The sequence below is a fragment of the Battus philenor genome, unplaced genomic scaffold (genome assembly GCF_028537555.1).
Source record: "Battus philenor isolate CCGP_79_NKW_IND1 unplaced genomic scaffold, ilBatPhil1.0.hap1 SCAF_6, whole genome shotgun sequence".
Classification (NCBI taxonomy): domain Eukaryota; kingdom Metazoa; phylum Arthropoda; class Insecta; order Lepidoptera; family Papilionidae; genus Battus; species Battus philenor.
In genome coordinates, this window is record NW_027181726.1 from 2405861 (window position 1) to 2427954 (window position 22094).

Consider the following 22094-nt stretch of genomic DNA (forward strand, 5'->3'; position numbering starts at 1 on the left):
TGATTTTAAAATGTATTTGTTTTACAAAAGTATTGTCAAGCGACTTCCTGTATAATATGACTCAACTGTATAACATGTTTTAAATAAAATAAAGAATGATAGTTTTTATTATTTCAGATAGTTTTAGAAAATTTATTTAGATTGCGATGGTATGGCCACATTCAACGAAAACCAGATGACCACGTGGTAAAAACTGCCTTAAGCCTCCCAGAATTCCCGAGAGGGAGAGGACGTTTAAAAGCTACGTGGTGATCTAATATCGGAAAGGAACTGGAAACCCTTCAACTTGATGCAGAGACAACCCAGGATAGAGTGGCCTGGCGCAAATCGATAAGGAGACCCGACCCCAAATAAAGGAAAAAGGGAAGGAAGAAAAAGAAAAAGAAGAGTTTTTATTATTTTAGATGACGTCCCACACCAGCCACACTTTGTATTGCTATATTTTTTTAACTGGTATATATCGCCTCTTAGTAACATGGAGCGCTAGCTATACACTAGAGGCACGAACACTGTCCCGTTCTAATTACACGTGTAATTAATTACAACATTATTAAATGACTGAAGATTCATATCAAATTTGATACAGGATTCACGACATCTATACTCCGGTGAAATCCCTTTAACCCACACAGAGCGATTTGCTAATAATTTAATAGTGCAAACTGCTAAGGAGAGGAACAACCTGCCGGAGTCATTGTTTTTAAACAATTATAACTCAGGGGTCTTCTAGACAAGAATTAATAAGTTTCTTCTAAACAAGCATGCACCATCGTAGACCTCATCATCACTTAATATCAGGCGAGACAAAGGTCAAATGCTTCATCTATACACGATAAAAAACAAATAGAAAATTTGAATTCAATAACATAAGGTTATTAAATTTTATATTAATACCAATTTTAATGAGGGTCAAAGAGCATATATAAATAACAAAATCATGGCTACCATGAGATCAATAATTCCAAACAGTTCCTCATAAATAAGGAGTAAAACTTATATTAGACAGGTTGCTTCACAACGCCCTATAAAGTAACGTACAATTATAAGGCAATAGTGCACTAAATGCTATAATATAAATCAAATTAATTAATTATTTTAAATAATAAATCATCATCATAATCATCATCTCAGCCGATAAACGTTCACTGCAAGTCATAGGCCTGCCCCATAGACCGCGATGTCTGGTCTTGCTCGGCCCGCATCTAGCGAAATAACTCGATATTGACCAAGTTGTTGGTCCGTCTAGAAGGGCGCCTACGCACGCGGTGTCTGTCAGTCCGTGGTCAGAAACCTTTCTGCCTCAATAGCCGACATTATACGAGTGACGTACCCAGCCCCTTAACACTTCAGGCGAGCTGTTCTTGAAGCTACGTTGGTAACATTGTATATTTCTCAATTTCGGATTCGGTCTTGCAGGATTCCTTTCTTTAATTGAAACCTAAGTCCAGAACGAAATATTTCAGTATTTTAAGTTCAAACATTAGCCATATCATAGTTTCCGCTTCGCTTGTCGTGTAACGCGTTCACAGATACATTCGCGTAGAGCACACCACTCCTTAGGTTGCTCAATGCGCAGGAGTTTGAAAATAAGCAAATTTTAATATCATAACCCCACTCGTGACTGCGTTGTCGGGGGCGAGGCCGGCGCATGCGCCATGGGAACTCCGATCCTATCGACAACTACATTGATTGCTTTTGATGTTTGATCGGAGGTAAAGCAAGTTGTTTATACAGAGTGATTGGTTATAGGTATAAAACTTATTATAATATATTGTTTATTTGTCTATAAATTTGTATAAATTGGTCACTTAAATAAGTTAATTTAATATCGGAATGTAAATAGAAAACATTAATTATTGATAATGTGTAATAATCCGAATTATGAAAAAGCTTTAGTTATAATATAATAAGAGCGTTAGTTTTTATATCTAAAAACCGATGATTTTTGAATAAGGTGTACCACATAAATCACTCCTTTACAACTTATACACCTATAATCAATCAACCTGTACATAAACACAACTGTTTTAAACTAGTGATCAACAATTGGGTAAGCGTGAATAAAATTTGCATTCTCGGAATCGAATATGTAATATATTTATATTTATTTTTATCTCGGCTTGTATATGGGTTCATTTCATCGTAATTTTATCAGTTTTTGATTTCGGCATACCAATAAGTAACGTAACTGTAAATACGACTGTCCTCGTTTAATAATATCGAAAATCTCATGTACTTCAATTTTGCAGAAATGGTTTAGTGGTTAAGAATTTAAACTTACGATTAAAGGTTTAGCATAAACATATCGCCATTCACCTAAATTTATGCCTATTTTGTCATTGTGTGGAAGATATACATATATACACCAATGAAAACAATAAAGGATAGTACATATAAATATATAAACTGTCCTAATGTAAAAATATTAAAACTAGGTGGACGGATGACATAGTCAAGGTCGCGGGAAGTAGATGTATGGGTGCTGCGCAGGAGCAGCTTTGTAGCGGGCGTCCATCGGCTGAAAAGAATACGAAATATTTGGACCATAGTACCAATTTTTAGAGATGTCTAGCTTCTACGTCACGTGAATACTAGAAAAGCATTTTTTACAAACCGTATTAAAAAAATTATAATCAAGTTATTGGAACAAAACGAAAATCATACTCGCCTTCTACTAAATTATTATAAATTCATTAATTATTTACTCGATGAAAAGACCAATCAGAAGCAAAACATTATGTAGTCCTTAATGGAATTATAGGAACGAGATTTGGTCATTGGGTTGTCCTCTTAAAATATTAAACGAATAATCTCTAATGTTTGGCATTATGCGTTTTATCAAAACTAAGTCGTATGAACTACCACCTAGTAGACGGTAAACAAAACTATTCTATAATTGTCATTTTTTTTGACGTGTTAAAATAAAGTCCCGCAATTGGTCCGTAACATTTGCTTTGACCAATCTGTGAGCGAAACAACATCGGTAATTAGAAGAACACTTACTAATGGTACAATATTCAAAAATAAACAGCATTCAGCACTATTTCATTATTAAAACTAATTATATTATTTTATATCACAACAATCAAATACTCCTTAGTTTAACTTTCAATTGATATTTTTACCAAACATCAAAACTGACAGCCGAGATGAAATCTACAGAGTTTCCAGGGATAACGCGACAAATTTAAATGAAGCAACAATACTTAAGTGATTTTCTTTACTTATATAAAGCGTATTGAAACTACAACACCGAGATAATAAAATATTTAATATCAAACAACATTACAGTAATTTCATAATAAATATCTTAAACAATAATGTGAAATAACAATTTGACTAACAAAGCACTCGGTAGAAGACATTACAGTTAAATTCACAGCTTTTACGTAAACCCGACCATTCGGCGTTGGTGAAACGTTTTAAGAATGAAAAAACCATAACAATAAATATTGTGATGTAAGCGAAATGGCTCCAATCATATTGAGTAATTCCTTTGACAGTGATACAAATTTTCTAAATGGAGCAAACGGAACGTGAGGCACGATTGTTTGGTGTTAACAATTTCATGACATGATCCAACGGGTCAGTTGACCAGAGGATCGGCTGACCGAGGGGTGTCGGGTTTAAACTTTACTGTAATATTAATGTTTACTACAATTTGTTATATATTTACCATAATTTGAATGGTATTCCAAGACATAACAATGAAAAACGAATATGCAGATGACTGTCTTTTATTACCTTCTGATTCTTTTACACATATTCGACAATTTACAAGTTACTTGTTCGTCTTAGGCGGTCACTTCCATAACACAATTAACACAAGTCTTGCCCTCGTAACAATCTTGATAACGAAATTGCCTATAGTTAAAAATAATGAATTAAAATGCGTTTATTTATTAAACGGTGCATTTATTAAAAAATACATCGCATGTAAGCGATCTCGCCAATAATTTTAACGATAAGAAAACTTCAAACCGCCACATCGGCGTACTGGATATAATTTTTTTTAATTAAAACGTTTGTTATCGCCGCTAAATACTTCTGATCGTCTTGTTATCACGGACCAACAGGGATTTGAATACTGGAAACGACATTTTAATTAAACAGCCGTCAAATGGGAACGTCTAATTCGTTTTTAATCTGCGGGAACTTATTCGGTCGGACGCTTCGCGTGAAAAAATAACTTGAGTAAATTGTTCGAAGATCTGCAAATGTCTTGGGAGCATGCATTTAACATCGTTGATAATGGCTTAATAAACTTTTATGTAGCAACGAAGCGCCTCCGAGCTATTTTTAGTCCAAAATAAAAAAAAATCGCCGGTGTGAAGGTGACGAGAGGAATGTCCTTGATTACAATTTATTCGTGTAAATAATTTTCCTTAACCCTGTTTCTGCAACTCGGATATTTCAATTTTAAAAACTAGTATTTTTTGTCAAACATATATTTAAATTATTTGATTACCTGTATTTTATTTCTTATTTCTTTAAATGTTATGGGCCACATGTAAGACGTGTACACCTGTATGTATTATTTAATTGCATTTTGTTGCTTTAGAATAATTTTTTTTTATTACGAAAAGCATTTATACCGTAATAAACAGGTGACAAAGGACTTCCATAATTTTGTTTCAGGCATTGATTTAGACGTCCTCACCATCCACGAGGCTCAGGGACAGAAAAGGGCGAGACGGTCATTGTTTTCCGTTGAACAACAGACACCCTCGGGCTGTATTACAGTGTTCACCATCCAGTGGTAGCGATAACACGTCACACGAACTCTTGCCTGTATTACACAGATGAGGCTCGATCGCAAGATTCGATGTGGCGTACATTCTCAGGGTGGCAATATGGAGTAGAGATTCGGAAATGGTCGCACGAAACATCATCTCAAAAAGTGGGCTTTGTAAGGATATTATTAAGATAGATTAAGACACTTAATTTTTTTACTTAAACAGTGTAACATGCAACGTTAGCAAAAAAAATCGGAAATAAAAAGCGTGAATGTAAAACAAAATCATGGACGCTAATGTCTATGGAACATCGATTCTAATAATAATAAAAAAACAGGCTTCTAACTGGTCCAACTGGAAAACTAAGGAGGAGGCTCAGATATGATATATATATATATATATATATATATATATATATATATATATATATATCTTTACTACTTTGCGATAGTTGCGATGATCATAGTCGGTGATAAGGCCGTCTTTTACACTTCATCACTTTCGTCTATTTATTTATTTACTTTTCCTGTGTCTTGATGTGAAAGACAATTATGTAAATAAAAAAAATGTGTATATTTTTTTGGATTACAATTGTAACCTACTATTCAAGAAGCAATTCGTGATACAATTTCATAAATTTTAACTACAATCATCAGATCGCCCATAACGGACAATCTATTGTGATGTAATCATATGTGAACGTTCAAAGCTATAACAAAGAAACGCGAAATTACGACAAAAAACACAAGATAGAGCGTAATAAAAGAATGGTCTATTATAATTCACTTAGTACGGCAGACGCGGGCTGTAAAATTAATTTCGTTAATTGTTATTATGAATATTACAACTTTAAAAATGTATTATTTAGCATATATATGTACAGTTTTACAACTCATTGTAATAAAATTCTGTATTCAAAACATACTTGGAATGTTATTAAATATAACATAGAAGAATACAAGTAATAAAATATAAGTACAAGTTTTTTGTTATGAAATATGCTGTTTGCCTGACATTAATAGCTTCACAAGGTTTAAGATAGCATAGCAAATGAGGTCTACCTCATTACATAAACTATACTCGAGCATTCCCTCTGAAATCTTTACTTGCGCTGTAACATTATTGATTTTACTAAATTGGAAAGTTTTTATGTTTTAAGACACTTTGCGCTCCATAGACTATTTCTAAAGAACATGGGCGCTTACTAAAGCGAATTCGTGTTTTGCATAGCTACAAATTCTATAAGCTGATCTCGGTTTTTTGGCTTATCTAACATTTATGCGGTATTATTGAGACAAAGTAATATATTTCAGTGACTGCTATTTTTATCTTATTTTTGCTTAAAGATTATTTATAATATTTTACCAATTAAGATAATTTATAGAGATCACTTATTTGTCATGAAAAGAAATCCAACAGACCCTTGCTTTATACAAGGTAGATTTAAATTGTGCTGTATTAAAATATACTTTTCTGCAACTTAACATGCGACGATTCCAAAAGCGCAGCGATCTGAAAAGAGCTCAACTATCTTAGCTTCCTAAATATTATGAAATACAGAAATTTATTTCCAAGTTGCATAATCGCTTTAAAATTCTTTGCACTAGTATGATTAAAATGCATTTACCTTTAAGGTGTGTCACCTTTATAGTACAAATCTTACGCTAACTGTTAATCTACTGTGATCAAAAGGAGAAATTCTTATTTGAAACTTCGGCGCAGGAAATCAGGTACACTTTTCCTAAGTTTGCAAGAATATCTTTAACTTTTGCAAGTTTTGTTTGTGAATAGGTGTAATTATCTCTGCGATACACGTGTTATTATCAAATTTTTCAATTTGTCAAATGCGTCAAGTCTCCTTAGTTGGCAAATTCGCTCATTTTTTTTAAATCATCAAAAACTTAACGATCTGCAACCACCGTATTTCCTTGATTTGGCTCCGTGCGACTCCAGCTACTCAGAAAATTTAAAAAGCCGCTGACGCTGTTTTGACTCGATTGAGTTGAAAGGAGGTCTTTAAGGCGATAGGCAAAATACCGAAAAAACAATATTCGAAGTGTCTCGAGGACTGGATAGAGCGTTGGCAAAAGTGCGTTTTATCGAATGTGGTTTACTATGAAGATGATTTAATTGATATGGAAGAATAAATAAATAATTTACATTTTATTTGACAAAAAGTAATTTTTGATCATAATATTAAACATCGAATTGGCGTATCTCGAGCTGCCCTCCAAGCGGTGAGACGTGACGTCCACAAGCCGAGTGCAGGTAACGCGTAAAAAATAGAAACGCACCCGCGGCCAGCCGTGCGTGCTCCATGCACTACTTGCCATCGGAGCTGGCGACGACTTCAGCTAGAAAGCAACAAGCCATCTACTCGTGGTACATCTTCCGTTGCTTTCTCTTACAAATACAATTATATAAAATCGATTACTTGTTTCTTTCATGGCTTTTGTCAAAGCAATTATAGATACCCACTAAACCACTACGGCATGGTTGCACAGACTTATTAAGACTAGGGGCCACTTGGGCAAATCATGAACTGATGGCGGACCACCAGAAGTATAGATAATTATATTTTTTTGGTTTTATTCTGGAACAGAATTTAATATTTTTAGAATGTACGAGAGTATTATTTTTGCTGTAGGCGGGCCACCAGTATTCGGCCGGCGTGTCACTGTCTGTGTACCCATGTACTACGGGGTACCACAATACACTCTTTATAACACAGAAGGGTAATAGTACATTCATTCCGCTATTACAGACAGGCGTTCTTAACGTTAACTTATTATCAGTTTCGTTTTAGGCACGCAATTGCAGCCGATTAAGTTACAAACTCTTATTTAAGTGACATAGTCAAATCCTAGGTGCTCTTGCTCCAGGTAGATCCGTAGAATGCTCACCTGAGTAATCTAAGAGATCAGCGGGCTTTCTGTTCGTTTATATGTATAGTTACAATCTCTGCTACCCTCACGTTAAGGTTTTAAGTATTTAATATGTATATATATACAGGCCTTTACTCTGTTACTATATGGAAAGACTTCAAGGGTGAACTATAAAAGGCGATATATGGGTAGAATGTAAACGAACGTTTTATAATGGAAGATATTATGAAGGTAGAATGTGAGAAATTATTCCGTAAGCGTATGCCCTGTCATACATAGATTAAGGTAGCGACAAAAATAATTTGTCAATCAGTATCTACAGTATACAACTCACTTATAGTAGCGGTAACTAGTATTAATGTAATAACACTGGCTATTATTTTAAAATTAACTCAGTGTTGCGATAATAACGTAAGTCTTTATTTATTTAATGAGAAGAAATCACACCAGCCAACTCAAGTATTATATACTTGCTTGTGTGTTACTTCATATATTATTGCATTATGAGATAGAAAGTGTAAAATTCGAAATATGTAATTATAATGAATAAGTCATAATAAATAACTTAGAATCATATATAGTGCTAACAGAAACCAGAATCATTCTCTATGACTTCAAGTTAAAACTATGAGTTCCAAACTTGTCCTGATTCTTTCCGCTTCCAACAAACTAAGGCGGAGATTTCTTTTGTGTATATAACACGAATTTAAAAAATTTACTTTTAATATACCTCCATAGTTTGTTAGAATTAAAGGCATGGTCGATGAAATAAGTGATTTCATACAGTTTTTTCATACATTTTAACATACAGATTACGGCCATATAAAATATAACTTATCAATGTTTATGTATATATGTATACATTTGATGATTTGTAACAAACCGGAGCCTTTAGCAATAATATATTTTACAACATAATTAAACTCTAATCGCAGCTAAACATAAAAGCGCTCGTTGGAAACTTATCTCGTTTATGTTTAAGGAAATTGTCGGACACTGTTCATTGTTTTCTAATATGTACTTAATATCTTCCTTCTGTTTTAAGCACAAATTAATGTAGCATTATTGTGTTGTTTAACATGTTGGTATCAAGAGCGCTGCACAGAGTTCATGGTGGCAAAAAAATTGTTTAAATTTCGAATCGTAAGCATTTTAAAAACTACAAAGATTTTTCAACGATGCTATATTCCGAATCAAAATGAAGTCTATAGTGAAGTAAAAATGCAACGCTGTTTCGAAAAATATGCGAACAACAATCAAAGGATCATAAAAAAGAATTTTGTATTCCGGTGTTTGTTCATCGTTATTTATTTTGTTTATTTTCATAAAAATATTCTCGAAACTTTAACGTCTTTTTTATTTTGAGCCCGGGTTCATGCGAACGGCAACACAAAATTCGACATTCCAATTTGCAGTAACTTATCGTTTTCCGAAGTGCGACGGCCATTTGCATAAGTTAGTTACGGCCGCCAGAAAAACATAATGAAATATAATTGAACAACAATAAGCACTTTATTCGATGCATTAAAAACATCGGACATTCCCGGGTCTCTGACAAGTGAATTGATAAGGCAAAATCTGATCAGCGCACATGATTAATAACTGCGGGCAGTATTCGCGCCTCGGGTCCCTCTCGCGATGTTTTTTGACACTTTTTGGCACCCACCGGCAATCATGATCTTGGATTTATTCCCGAAACAAATCTCTCACGGTCCTTTGATTAATAAAATGATAATAATTCTTTCGAAGGTTATCACTAAAGGCTTTTTGGCCAAAGTGGATATCAATAAATAAATTTAAAATGTGCATTTTTTATATAAAAATGGACCTCTCTAAAAATTCCAAAATCATACTGATTATAACAATAACGACAGTAAATAAATTAAAAGATTTATGTCATTTACATACTTAGATACTATTTTAAAAGGAAGCTACTTGAGAAATAAGTTTTATCTATTCTTTTAGATATAAAAAAAAAATTCATCACCTTACTTGTGTCGCCTTTGCACCTGAATATTACAGGTTTACATTTTGTTTCGTTTTGCTTTAGTTTTAATTCTTTATTCTTACATTTACATTCCTTCATAATTCTTACTTTCCTATTTTCACGCTACATTTATCAAAGATTTATGTCAATAAACTGCATCAATGCATCATACAAAGGAAATGCCTTAAGGATAATTAGTATAGAAAGCAGTATGCGAAATCGGTCAGGAGGTCTCGAGCGGTTCGAGCGACGAAAAGGCGCAGTCAACGGTGACACGACAACAAATTACACAGCCTGGTCACACCATAAAGCGAAGCGACAGTTAAATCTAATTACCCCTGTTATTTCTCATCGCATCCGACACATCGGTTGATTAAAATTAATCGTTCCCATGAATATGAATTGCATGAATTATTCCCTTCAATTTAAGCCTTCGGCCTTTGAAATAAGTATACGTCGTGTCGATTTTCAGATGCGTTTCGAACCCGGAGTCTAAAGACTGGAGCGATAATTTACCAAAGTGTAATCGATTGCCCGGAATATAGCCCGACACATCTATTGATTTATATCAGGTAGTTAAAGGCATTAAAGGCTTAGCTTTATTGTTTAGTGCTATGTTCATCATTTAATAATACATATTTTAGATCCATAATAATTTACATAAATAATCGATCCGAACGAAGTTATTCTGTCATGTCAATTCAAACTGCAATGCGAACAGTCAAACGCGCGAATTTCATAGCGAAATGTCAAGTGTTTCAACCGTTCCAATGGTCATTACGTTTTTTTTTTTAAATTTGTCAAGTATATTTGTTATTTTGAAATATATAAATGAATCGATAAAGTGGTTCTCACAATATTGCGTAACCAAGAAAAATAAGGATTTATTTGATGTAAAAATAAATAACAAAAAATTTACTCGAATCTTAAGTAACGTTCTAAATCTAAAATCCATAGCTCTTTCGCATAGCGCACGATCTCATAAATTTTTATTCTTGTGAATACTTACGTAACCTTCTATGATATTAGCAGCATTGAAGTTAATCGAACCGGCCTTAAGGTCTAAGTTATTTGTGTAAAACGTGGAATAAATATTGATAAATCGTTATTATATACGCAAGGAAATAACTTATATAAATGTGTTTTAGAAGTTAATGTGTTATATTACTTAACGTGATTCGGCATGTTTTTCTAATAATACGACGCAATGAGTAATCACATAATACGTTAGAGCCGTGGTAGCCCTGCGATAGCAGACGTGAGACATGCGATCGTAAACTCTAAACTCAGGTTCGATTCTCGGAATACAATCTTAAATAATTCACAGTTTGTGCATTAATTATATAAGATTGCCACTACTCACAAACAAGTACGAAAGATGGGCAACAGCCACCAGCTTCTTAAAAATCTTTGGGTGTGACCTATGCTTTGCAATGGGAGTCTAGCTGAACGATGATTATAAGCTATATGCTGTAGTAATAGCAATATAGTATCTAAGATTTTGAAATACAAAATCTAACCCTGTGTTTTGTTTTAGAATGTTATAAATCAAAAGACGACACGCTACACGTACGAATCGAAATGATATATACTAAAATTTGGTCATTTAATTTTTCCAACTAAAATTTTTCTAATTTTATTAACTCATGACTTTGATACATGTAACTAAAAAAGCATGGAAGGACCAAAAAGCATGACTCGGAATTTCGGAACTTCTCATGCAGTAACCACGACCTGATATGCCAGCCTAGGGTCAGCGAAGGATAGGTGCCACTTCCACCTTGTCCAATTGGAAATCTATGGGAGAGCCCATGTCCAACAATGGATGCCATACCACTGAAATGATGATGATAAACTAACATGAGCTTAAAGATTCATTAGTTTATGAATTATAAAATTTTATAAATTCATTCTTATTTTTACAGACAATTTGTACTTTTTTTACTCCATGCACCTTATTCTCTGAAAAATTATCACCCACGAAATCCGCATATTAAAAATAAACATTGCTATCGAAAGGATCACAACCCTTTCACCTTTTTTATTGCATCGCTAAAATTTCACGATTTGCCGATCCGATAAGCGGAAATCAAATACAGAGGAGATAAAAAGAATCATTGAACAATGCTCTTAGCGTCACAACGATAATAAATATAAGTGTTCCACGAAACACATTTGAAGGGTCTAACATATTTGAGGTCCGAAAAAGGATCAACTCGCTCCACCGTAACCTCTTGTACCTCGATTGGGGTATACATGGAATCGGAGTACAGTCGCGAGCGAAAGTTCAACATTTTTTATGAAACATAATTTTTATTATATAATTAAATAACACTGGAATCTACTTGTAACAAATGTATAGAGGTTAATTTGCGGTGCAACATTGATTATACATCGATATACACGATGCTAATTACAGCCTCAACCGGAACATATTAATTATTAAAACAGAACAAAAAGAGAACATATTATTACAGAAATACATACATAAAACCAGTTAAGTAAGTTAGTACGCGACTGTACGTCGTGTACGGTTTTATTCCATTTGGCTATTTTATTTAAAAAAAAAACATATTTCACAACGAAATAAAATATTTTATGACATTTGTCGAACGTGAAATAAAACAATAAAATATTTGATTATGTTCAAACAGTCGTAAAGCACGCGTTAATTTTTATTTTTACGAAGTGGCCTTTTATTATTTTGTTCGTCAATAATTTTTATTTTATCGATTTGTTTATGACACGTTTTATTCGACCTTAGCGTGTTAGTGTAATTTATATGGAAATGTATAATGTACCTATTGTACAGATAAACTCTACGAGTTTCGAATACACCTTAGCAGTATGTTTAGGAGACCATTAAAATTCTGACAACACCGAGCTTTGAGGCAGGTTTTCTACTGTAAAATATTGACATAAAAATTTTCTATAATTAGTTTTCCGTTTATTTTTTATGTCTAATTTCAAGCCTGTTTATGGTTTTTTTTGTATAAATTCAAATTATTTTGGTAACTTATTTATTTCTTTAGTATTCCAAATTGTATTGTTAATATATATAAATTTTAGCTTTTCTCTTATGGGTAATAAGAGAAAATTGCGTAAGAAAAATTGTAAAAATTTATAAAACGCTGTCTTGCCTCGCAGCTGGGAGAAGAAAGATCCGTATCAAATAGCGGCAACCCTCTCCCAACTGTCTGCGTTTAGTTTAAGCGAAAAATAAATATTGTAAAAAAAAAACACGAGCGATACAAACTGGAATCAATAATAAAAAAAAACTACAATAACGAAAGCAGCTAAAAGTTAAGTGGAATTATAGTAATAACTGATATTACAGTATTAAATACACAAAAACATAACTCTTTTTCTTATTATCCAAATGGAAATTTTAACTGATACGTTACTTGTCTAATGTTTTCTTCGGGCGCTTATGAAAAAACAACACGCAGCATTCGTTATCTCTTTTAATTTTTAAATACTTTGGTCATGTCTTAAAAAAATCTTTGGCAATGATGTCGTTAGATTTTGTTTTAATTTAGGCTATATCTGACATAAAGTGTATGTAAGCTTTTATAAAAGATTATATGCTTTGGAGTTTCATACTCCTTCTCCACAGTTAAACAAGCGTAGTAAAGTACAATCAAAGATTATTAAGAAAAATAGATTTAAAAAAAAGTTCACGATTAATAAGAGTCATGGGAGATCCAATGTTTAATAAATAAAAATCAACTTTATTTTTTTTTTAAAAAGAAACCTCGGTACAGAAGTAAGCTGATGTTTATTTTTAACAGACCTAAATCGCACATCAAGTTATTTACTGATTTCGATTTTATGCTTCTCGTTCTGAATTAGTTAATTTATTTTTGTTTATGGTCTACCTTACTATGTATATATTCCTATTTAGCTGATTAGGTAATTATACTTTATCACTTTAGTTATGTGATCTTAAGTATATAACTAAAATAAAACGAGGTAACCCGTAATACCAAATGCCATCTAATAGAGAATAATGAATAATGATGACATTAAAATTAAGATTGTTATAAAACAATTATATGAGCTAAAATCAAGTAATTTGATACATTAAGTAGAAAATTTAAAAAAAAACTGTAAATGAGTAGTACAACGGTCTCTGCCGTTTAAGAATAGAGGTTTATGGCGACTATAAATAAAAAAAATACATAATTATGACTACGTCACTCACCTTTGTCCTGTAGAGCGGATTGGAAAAATCCCAGCCAGGCGCGACGAACAAATACCCGCACTTCGAGATCTTTCGGCTGGCCTGAGAACAAAAAGAAAAGTATTACATGAGATAACGCATTGAAAATCAATATAAATCAAACGACGTGAAAGAATAAATAAAGTCGATAAATAAGAATGACCTCCGACACATTAAGTATGCGGGCGTTTTAGAATCAAATTACAAAACGACAAATGCGATATGAAACGACCAAAAAAAAATGCCAACAGGATACGCTTTGTTACGAGCATGTAGCATAAACCAAAAAAAAAAAATCAAACACCTCGGCTCTGTTGTCTGTCCGTCGCATGTTACAGATAAACAGCTCCGCGCTATCTGGATCAAATCGGGGTGATCCATAACATGTTTTTTTTTATTATCAATATAATCCTGGCCAATTATAGTCTACAATTGATTATCTCAGTTGTAAAGTTCAGTGAGCAAATAATGTATTACCTATCTGATACAAGTTATTTTAGTAACTGTAATAACTATGGTAACAGGAATACGCGGCACTGGTATTAAAATAACTAAAACTAAAGCTCTCTGTTAGTGTTTATTACCTTTATAATTGTCACACAACTGCTATTCAGTACTGATTCGACGTCGACGCAATACATTAAAAAACACGGACTTTTTAAGCGATCATTCCATATTCAAAAATGAATGAAATTTAAAATGGTGCTTATTTTTATTTTCACAAAACGTTCGAAATTTGAATTCAATATCTATTTTTGTTAACAGCACGCAAAATTACGTTACGATACGTTTAATATGCACATTATTTATGTTATATAATGTACTTTGATTTAGGATATTTTACTACAAGCTAATAATAGTTAATTTAAAAAAAAAACATCTGCCATTTTATCGTAAATTAACAATAGCAGGTCGATTCGACTTCGATTTTTGGGTTTTTTTAAGCAGAAATGACACGTCATTTTCACGGATATAGTGTTGTTTGGGAATAAAATATAAACAACCAATATCATTTAAATAAATTTTTAATAATGGAAGAACACGAAATCTATATTTAAAACAATAGCTATTGATAACTGCGCAATTAAATATCAACCCATCCATAGACAGTTTACGTAACGAATAAACGGAGATGATGTACGAGAAACACGAAATGTATTCTGTAATAAGTTCCCCCGTCGCCCGGCGACCGTACACCCGCACACGATACAATAAAATATCCATCAAGCGCGATAAGGCGATTATGAAAGTATTGTATAACGAAAATAATAAAGTGTTTCCGACCAACAGTCGTATTGATGTGTCACTGACGGCCGTCGACCCGCGCCTTGCGTCAGGCGTACGGACGCGCGGACAAGTTTCGCGAAGGCGGTCTCGATTCGCGAACACGTTGATGTCTAAACTTATTAAGCCGACCGGTGTACTATTCGCGTTGGACCGGATCGTTGATATATGAAAGTGTACATACAAGGCGAGACATAGAGGTCCCATAAATATAGTTAATCGATTAAAAAACAACTCTGTGATGCAACATAAACTTGCTGGTAAAAGCGAGTTTATTAAAGAAAATTTTATTTATGAAACGCTTCTCGGGATTGATTCATTTTATGATACACTCAATATCTTCCCCGAATTCGTATATGAAGTAATTTAAATTTAAAATAGCTTACTTACAAAGTTATCAGACAATTTTACTTAAATTTTTAAAAGCACTTTTATTATATTCCCTTTTTTGAACATTTACGTGTGTATAAGAAGAATGTCGGAAGAACAAAATTTGATAAAAAAAGTAGAATCACACTATGTTTTTACATAAAATAATTTCAATTAAACTTCGTACGTTTCAAATGCGTCCTGTAAACTTATTCGGGTTGTTTTGTGATCTTTTTACAAATTACATTTAGCAAAATTGTAATAGAAATATAGATCATGAAATTACAGACGACAATTAACTAAACTGATGTTAAGCTAGTGTTGCGCCATATTTAAAAAAAACCAAATGTCTAAGAAGCGTTCAAGCATTCTACCATATATAAAGATTTTAATCTCCAACTTGTACTATAGATATAATGGTACATGATCTTGACAGCATGCTTGAATTACATTTTAAACGTAATTTGAAGTAATTGGAACAATGTACACGTCGTCACATCCCAAACTGATGATCCCAGATTGATGATTCATTAAAATTGAGATTGACTTGCGTCAGTGGGTGGAAAAATTTAATTAGAAGGAAAATTACACATCCAGACACATACATATGTAAAATAACCAGATTTTCATCCGATATAAACACTCCAAACCATGTGGGCATATGTTCAACAGAGAACGTTCTAAGCCTAATATAACGGTGATGACGATGATATATATATATATATATATATATATAGTATATAAAGTTACAAAAAGTTAGTAAATAAAGTTACAAAAATAAAGTTATATCTATATTTGATTTAAATACTATGTGCATAGATTTTGTACTATTTATTAAATTTTCGAATGAATGATTTGTGTCTTTTGAACTGAAATCATTTATATAGTAATGAGTCAACAAAAAACTGACTTCTGAAGAAGACCTATTTATATCTAACTGTCTTATCTACTGCAATACCGATCACAATGAGCCTGCTAAGTGAGCAATATGACAACAAAGACGCATTGACCTCCTGTGTTGCATACTCGAGCGCTGTCGTCCACCCGCAGGACAACGACACAGGCCCCGTGTTCCGTCAGCTAATGCGAATATAAGAGGTCTATTGCCCTCACGGCTCACCGTTTTAATGAGGACTGGCGCTTGGGAAGCGGGCCATGCACTGCCCACGATTGGCGCACACGGCCTGAAATTCTCGTTATTGCCAAATTGTTATTCAAATTTTCGTTCGAATGCTGAAACAGCGTGTTCTGTTTTATCAATAATCTAGACTCTCTTTCAAAATTGCACTGCGTCAATGTATTAACGCTTGAACGGATTAAATTCGTTAAATGTGATACAGTAAGGAGGTTGAAACAAAAAACTAAAAATCCATCAGTTCCATAGCTCAGTTATACTTACACAGTTCTGTTTGAAAGCAGATATATATTTCTTTTAAATATACTCTCTCCCCTGTCTTGTTTTCGGGACGGGGATATATACCTTCCTATTTTTACTTTACTTTCATCCTTCACAATCTAACGACTGCAAATATTAACACCAAAATGCTAGTAGTGGTAGAATGTTCTCACTAGATCGCACTGACAAGTAAAGATTTCCTTTAGAGTACAGAGAGGAAAAGTATTTTAGACAAATCTTATTATTTTTAAGGGTTCTATGTAACGCAGCCTCAGTTTCAGTCAACGAGAGAATCCAATAATAACTTACATCGTCATTAGCTAAAGCGTTATCTAGTTAAAGTTGAATAACTTAATTTAAGTGAGCCCTTAGGAATACAGCGCCAAGTTTGTCTGTGTCAGTATATCACAGGTATGTTGTACACTTAATTTCAATTCGCCCGTAAAGATCTTGCATTTGTATAGAAAACAGAAGTAGTGACTACCTTATGGTTAGATGTTTTTCTATCCAAAAGTAGTCATGTCACATAAGGAATGCCACTGAGAAACTGTTAAGCGTGTTGTTATGCATATTTTGGCATTGATGTCCTTGTATTGTCGTGTAGAAGTTAAACCAACTTTAGCGTTGCATATAATCTCGAAAATCAGGTAAATGAAAAAAAAGTAAGTTCGTTCCAGTCCGTTTCAGGTTTATATACATATACAAACGTAGCTGCAAATATGAACTAAATGAAACGACCTGTGCACTTATTTATTTCTTCTTTTTTAACGAAGAAATCAAAACAAGAAAAGATGGAGATTTACAAATTGATTTTTACAGTATTTACTTACCAATACAAAAAGACATTAAATTAATAACACGAACGATAAATATTATAAAGTAAAATTGTTGGTAAAAGTGGCCAGTGTGTAAAGAACTTTTTACTCAAACAAGCAGCGTTTCTTAGCTTCCCTTCCTGGCCCATACGGAACTATTGCCTTTCAATTTATGTCTTTTTGTAGGACTGATAAGAGTTCGTATTCGTTCGTAACGTCTAACGAATTGAAATAAACACAAGCCGTTCGCTCCAATTCAGGCTGTCGTCCGGCGTCGATCCTTTCATTGAAGAGATAGCACGGGGCGCGGTGGACGCGGGCGAGCCGGTAGCTTTCCCCCGTATCAAGGAACAGAGAGCGATATCTGTGTCAGGGTAACCGGTCGCCCGGTCGGCCCGTTAGCCGCCACCGCGACAATGCCTCGCGGATCTGTTCCGATGCGGGCGCGATCCCTATCGTCTGCCTTGTTTACGTCGCTTAACCGACCGTTATTAGAATCTACATTAAAATCTACACACCGGGGAAAATCGGAGATTAGGAGAAACTCGTACCCGTTATCCGGGAACATCATCTCTACCAACCGCTAGATCATGCTGTCCCGTTGTTTGAACGTACATTTTATTTATACACGCAATTACAACACAATTGTGCAACACTGTTTCGATTTACAATTCTTCACAGTAAAATCTGAATGAAACGTGCAAACTTACAATTTTCTGTACTTACACAAGCACATTAAAACTAATTATCCTGTGATTACCCTCAATACTTCGAAGAAAGAATAGAAAATCGAATGGACCACAATGGTATCCCTTAGTACTCAGGTTTGTTGGTTTTCCTCGGTAAGTAACTGCGATATAAAGGACTACGACTGCTCTCACCATCAACACCTACAACAGACAATTTGGTCCTTTACTAAAATACTGACGTGAAGTGTCAACTCGGTGGGTATTACGCATATATATAGCCAGAAAAAAAAACTGTTATTTAGAGAAAGACTTTAGATGACCGGAAAAGTGGACGGGCAGCGTCGACGAAGCCATAGTCCCATGCGCTGATCTGGTCAAGTCTACCACGTTCGATACCACAGTGGCCAAAACAATACACGCCGCCGAGTACCGGTACAGATGACGTAATATAATGACTGTAAGTAATGTGTAATGAAGGACTTTTATTTAAAATATAATTATCTAAAAGTTGTATATATTTATTTGTGAGATTGAAACATAAAGGTAGTATGGCTTAGTAGACGGCATTCTGATGGATTGAGTGCGTGGGGAGCTCCGGTCGATATATTCAGCTACTCAAAACTAAAGACAGCGTCGAAATTTAATCGCCTCCGAACATTGTTATAGATAGGCGACGTTTATTTATGACAACTCCCAGCTATATTTATGTGAGCGAGCCCAAATCAGGGCGCACCATTTGACGACAATCGACGCTGTAAATCATGACGTTTGAAGATATATTGATTCCGCTTAGTTTGTAAATCATAAAATTGGGGTAATTCATACTTCGCTTTCATTTATCCATGCACCTTTCAATCGCAACATTTAACACTTGTAATTACACCGCATAATATTTAGTTTTATCCTACATGTATTTATTATCATAGGCATGTTTTTACACAAACATACATAAAAATATTTTATTTATATATTTATCTAACGTAAGATGAATTATGAAAAAGTTAAGTAAATTTATATCGTTTTTAGTTTTTCATTTTTTTATTTTCGGAACATACTTTGTTCATTTTAATTTTTTTTTTAATATAGACTCGGAACCAATTGTAACGATAATTAATTATGGTTTGAACTGTATGTCATTTAAAATAATACAATGCACAACATTCATCATTTTTTTAATAATTTGTGCTTCTTATGTATCCTACCTGTGTATATGTTGTATCTACGTCCATATATCATCGTTTCAGGCCATAGACGATCACTTTTAAGCTTATGTCTACCTCGATATCTACATAGGGATATATTATAATCGCCACGCCTGGCAGGGGGGTAGTATGGTTTTATGGTACGCAGAAGACGGTTTGCCCACTTTCTGGTAACATAAGCAGTAGCAATCGTATATAATTAATGAAAAGTCTAAGTCAAAATTTTATAGGATTGTATCCTGGTAATCGAATCACTCTTCTGCCACCGGGCTCCCTCTGTTCTTTTTTTACTTAATACTTATTAAAAAGAAAACTAATTTAGGGCACCTATTTATCAGATGTACAATTGATATCATCACTTGTAATAATAATTTTTTAACAATATATATGATCACCGATCTGATTACTAGCTTTCATCGAGTGCTTTACCTGTATAATTCAATGGAAAGTCATTTGACTCACTCTCATTACATATAATTTTTTTAACAGGAATATACGAGTAATTATCTTTATGGCTGAATTATTTCCAATGTTGGAATTTTTCCTCGGAGAATAAACCGAATAATTGAATTTTTATCCAAGTATATGTCAAATCGAATTTCTCACAATGTTTATCTTTGGTCATCGGTTGTGATGATATGACGCAACCGAATGAGTGCTACTCTATGGAATTGAATACCAGAGTTAAGTCACGGTATATAACTATATGGTTAAGCGGATTTAACAGTACTTCATCCATCTGTACAAAATTGTTTCGTTTACACCTTACCCAATAAGCTTCGGAGACATTTCGAAAGCATTAGCTTCGCTTCTGGCAGCATTGGCTGGCATAATGTTCTAATGTACCTCCAGTAGACATAAATTTGTCGCAGACAAGCGTAAAACCACACGTTGAATCGGTGCAGCAGTCATATTTATTATTATCCCCTGTCTAGTCCAAGCTATAAGCGATTTGCGTGTTTATTATTGATAGGTGTAAAAGCTTAAATATAGTCAAAGTGTAGCTCATTAACTGTCAATATAATGTACGGTACACCGTGTGAAAAACTCAATGGCTTCAAATAACAATAAACGTGTTGATAATATAGTAAAAAATGCGTTTTTAGATACGATTTGCTTAATATTAAAATTAATTATTGTTTACAATTGGTCCTGGCAGTAACATATTGCATAGATATCACTTTATTTAGGATTAGCTGTGCCCGCGACTTCGTTCGCTTCCAATTTAACAAAAATATCGTATTTTTGTCGATAGAATTTTTTTTAAATAAACGTAGCAAAGTTACTCCTTAATACATCAACTACTCGCCAGTATAAGTCCCGTCAAAATCGGTCCAGCTATTTCTTAGATTAACCAGAACAAACAGACAGACAAAAATAAAAAAAGTAAAGTAAATTCTTATATGTGCCGTACATATCCACATGCATGTAACAAAAAACAGTTATTTTAATATTACAAACACACACTCCAATTTTATTTATTTGTATAGATGATTATAAATAGATGTAACTTTTAAAGTTTTTTGCTAATAATTGAACTATACAATTACAACTTTAAAGCTTTCACATATATAAAATACAACTATATATTTTTAAATTTCATTTCAGCTGTAAGACATCCACCGTTGGAAATAGACGTCATAGATAAGTTTGTAACTTGTATCACAAGACGGTGCGGCTGAAATAATTTATATGAACCAATATTAAGGCCTATATTACCGCCGTACCACTTAATCAATTCAAAATTTTAATATCCATGCCGACGTGATTGGTGGTGGGCGGCAGGAAGCGCGAAGGCCACGGTTCGATACCGGCTCGGTTAGCTAACGTCGATTATTGATTTATTGATGAATGCAATCATGTACCGTGCTATTCTCAAATAGCTCAGTGGTTAAAGACATGAGGATCGTGGGTAGAAGGTTCAATATTCGACAGGCTTCACATTTCAAGACACAACAAGAACGAGAAAAAGCATCGACAAAGTACGTTTAGTTGTTAGACGTCAAGTATATAGATACTGCTACAGCGGTATAGGACTGAAACCTGTGATCGCGGGTTCGATTCCAGGGATACAATCTCATAATTCACACTTTTTGCATTAATTATACACGATTGTCGCTGCCTACAAACAAGTTTCCAGAGGATGGATAGCAGCGTCCTTTGCGTACCATAATACAACACTGTGATCGCCAACCCGTCTGAGAAGGCGATTATGATATATCCCCCATAGATATGTTTGGGGGAGGCCTATACCTAAAAGTGAGTGTCTATGGGCCGAAACGACGACTAGCGGCTAAGATGGCATAACATAGCAAGCGACAATATTTTCGAAAAGATTCACAATCGTCAATAGTAATAGATACGACTCAAGAAGAAGAAGAGATAAAATCCTTTATTTTTTTGTTTCGTGTGTATATAAAAAAAGGCACCAACGATGTGAATTTCACAGAAACCGAACCCGCGTCTTTCAACAAATCGCGGTGATTAAGACATCATAAAATTAATTTAT

At 33.8% G+C, this 22094-nt stretch overlaps 1 protein-coding gene across 1 annotated transcript in view; it reads right to left on the minus strand.

The window, feature by feature from the left end:
* The window catches only part of LOC137930640 (protein outspread-like), a 316015-nt gene that overhangs the window by 158874 nt on the left and 135047 nt on the right, over positions 1-22094 (minus strand). Inside the window, exon 2 of the mRNA XM_068773956.1 lies at positions 13813-13893. Coding sequence (XP_068630057.1) covers positions 13813-13893 — 81 coding nt within the window. The remainder of the gene's footprint in view (positions 1-13812; positions 13894-22094) is intronic.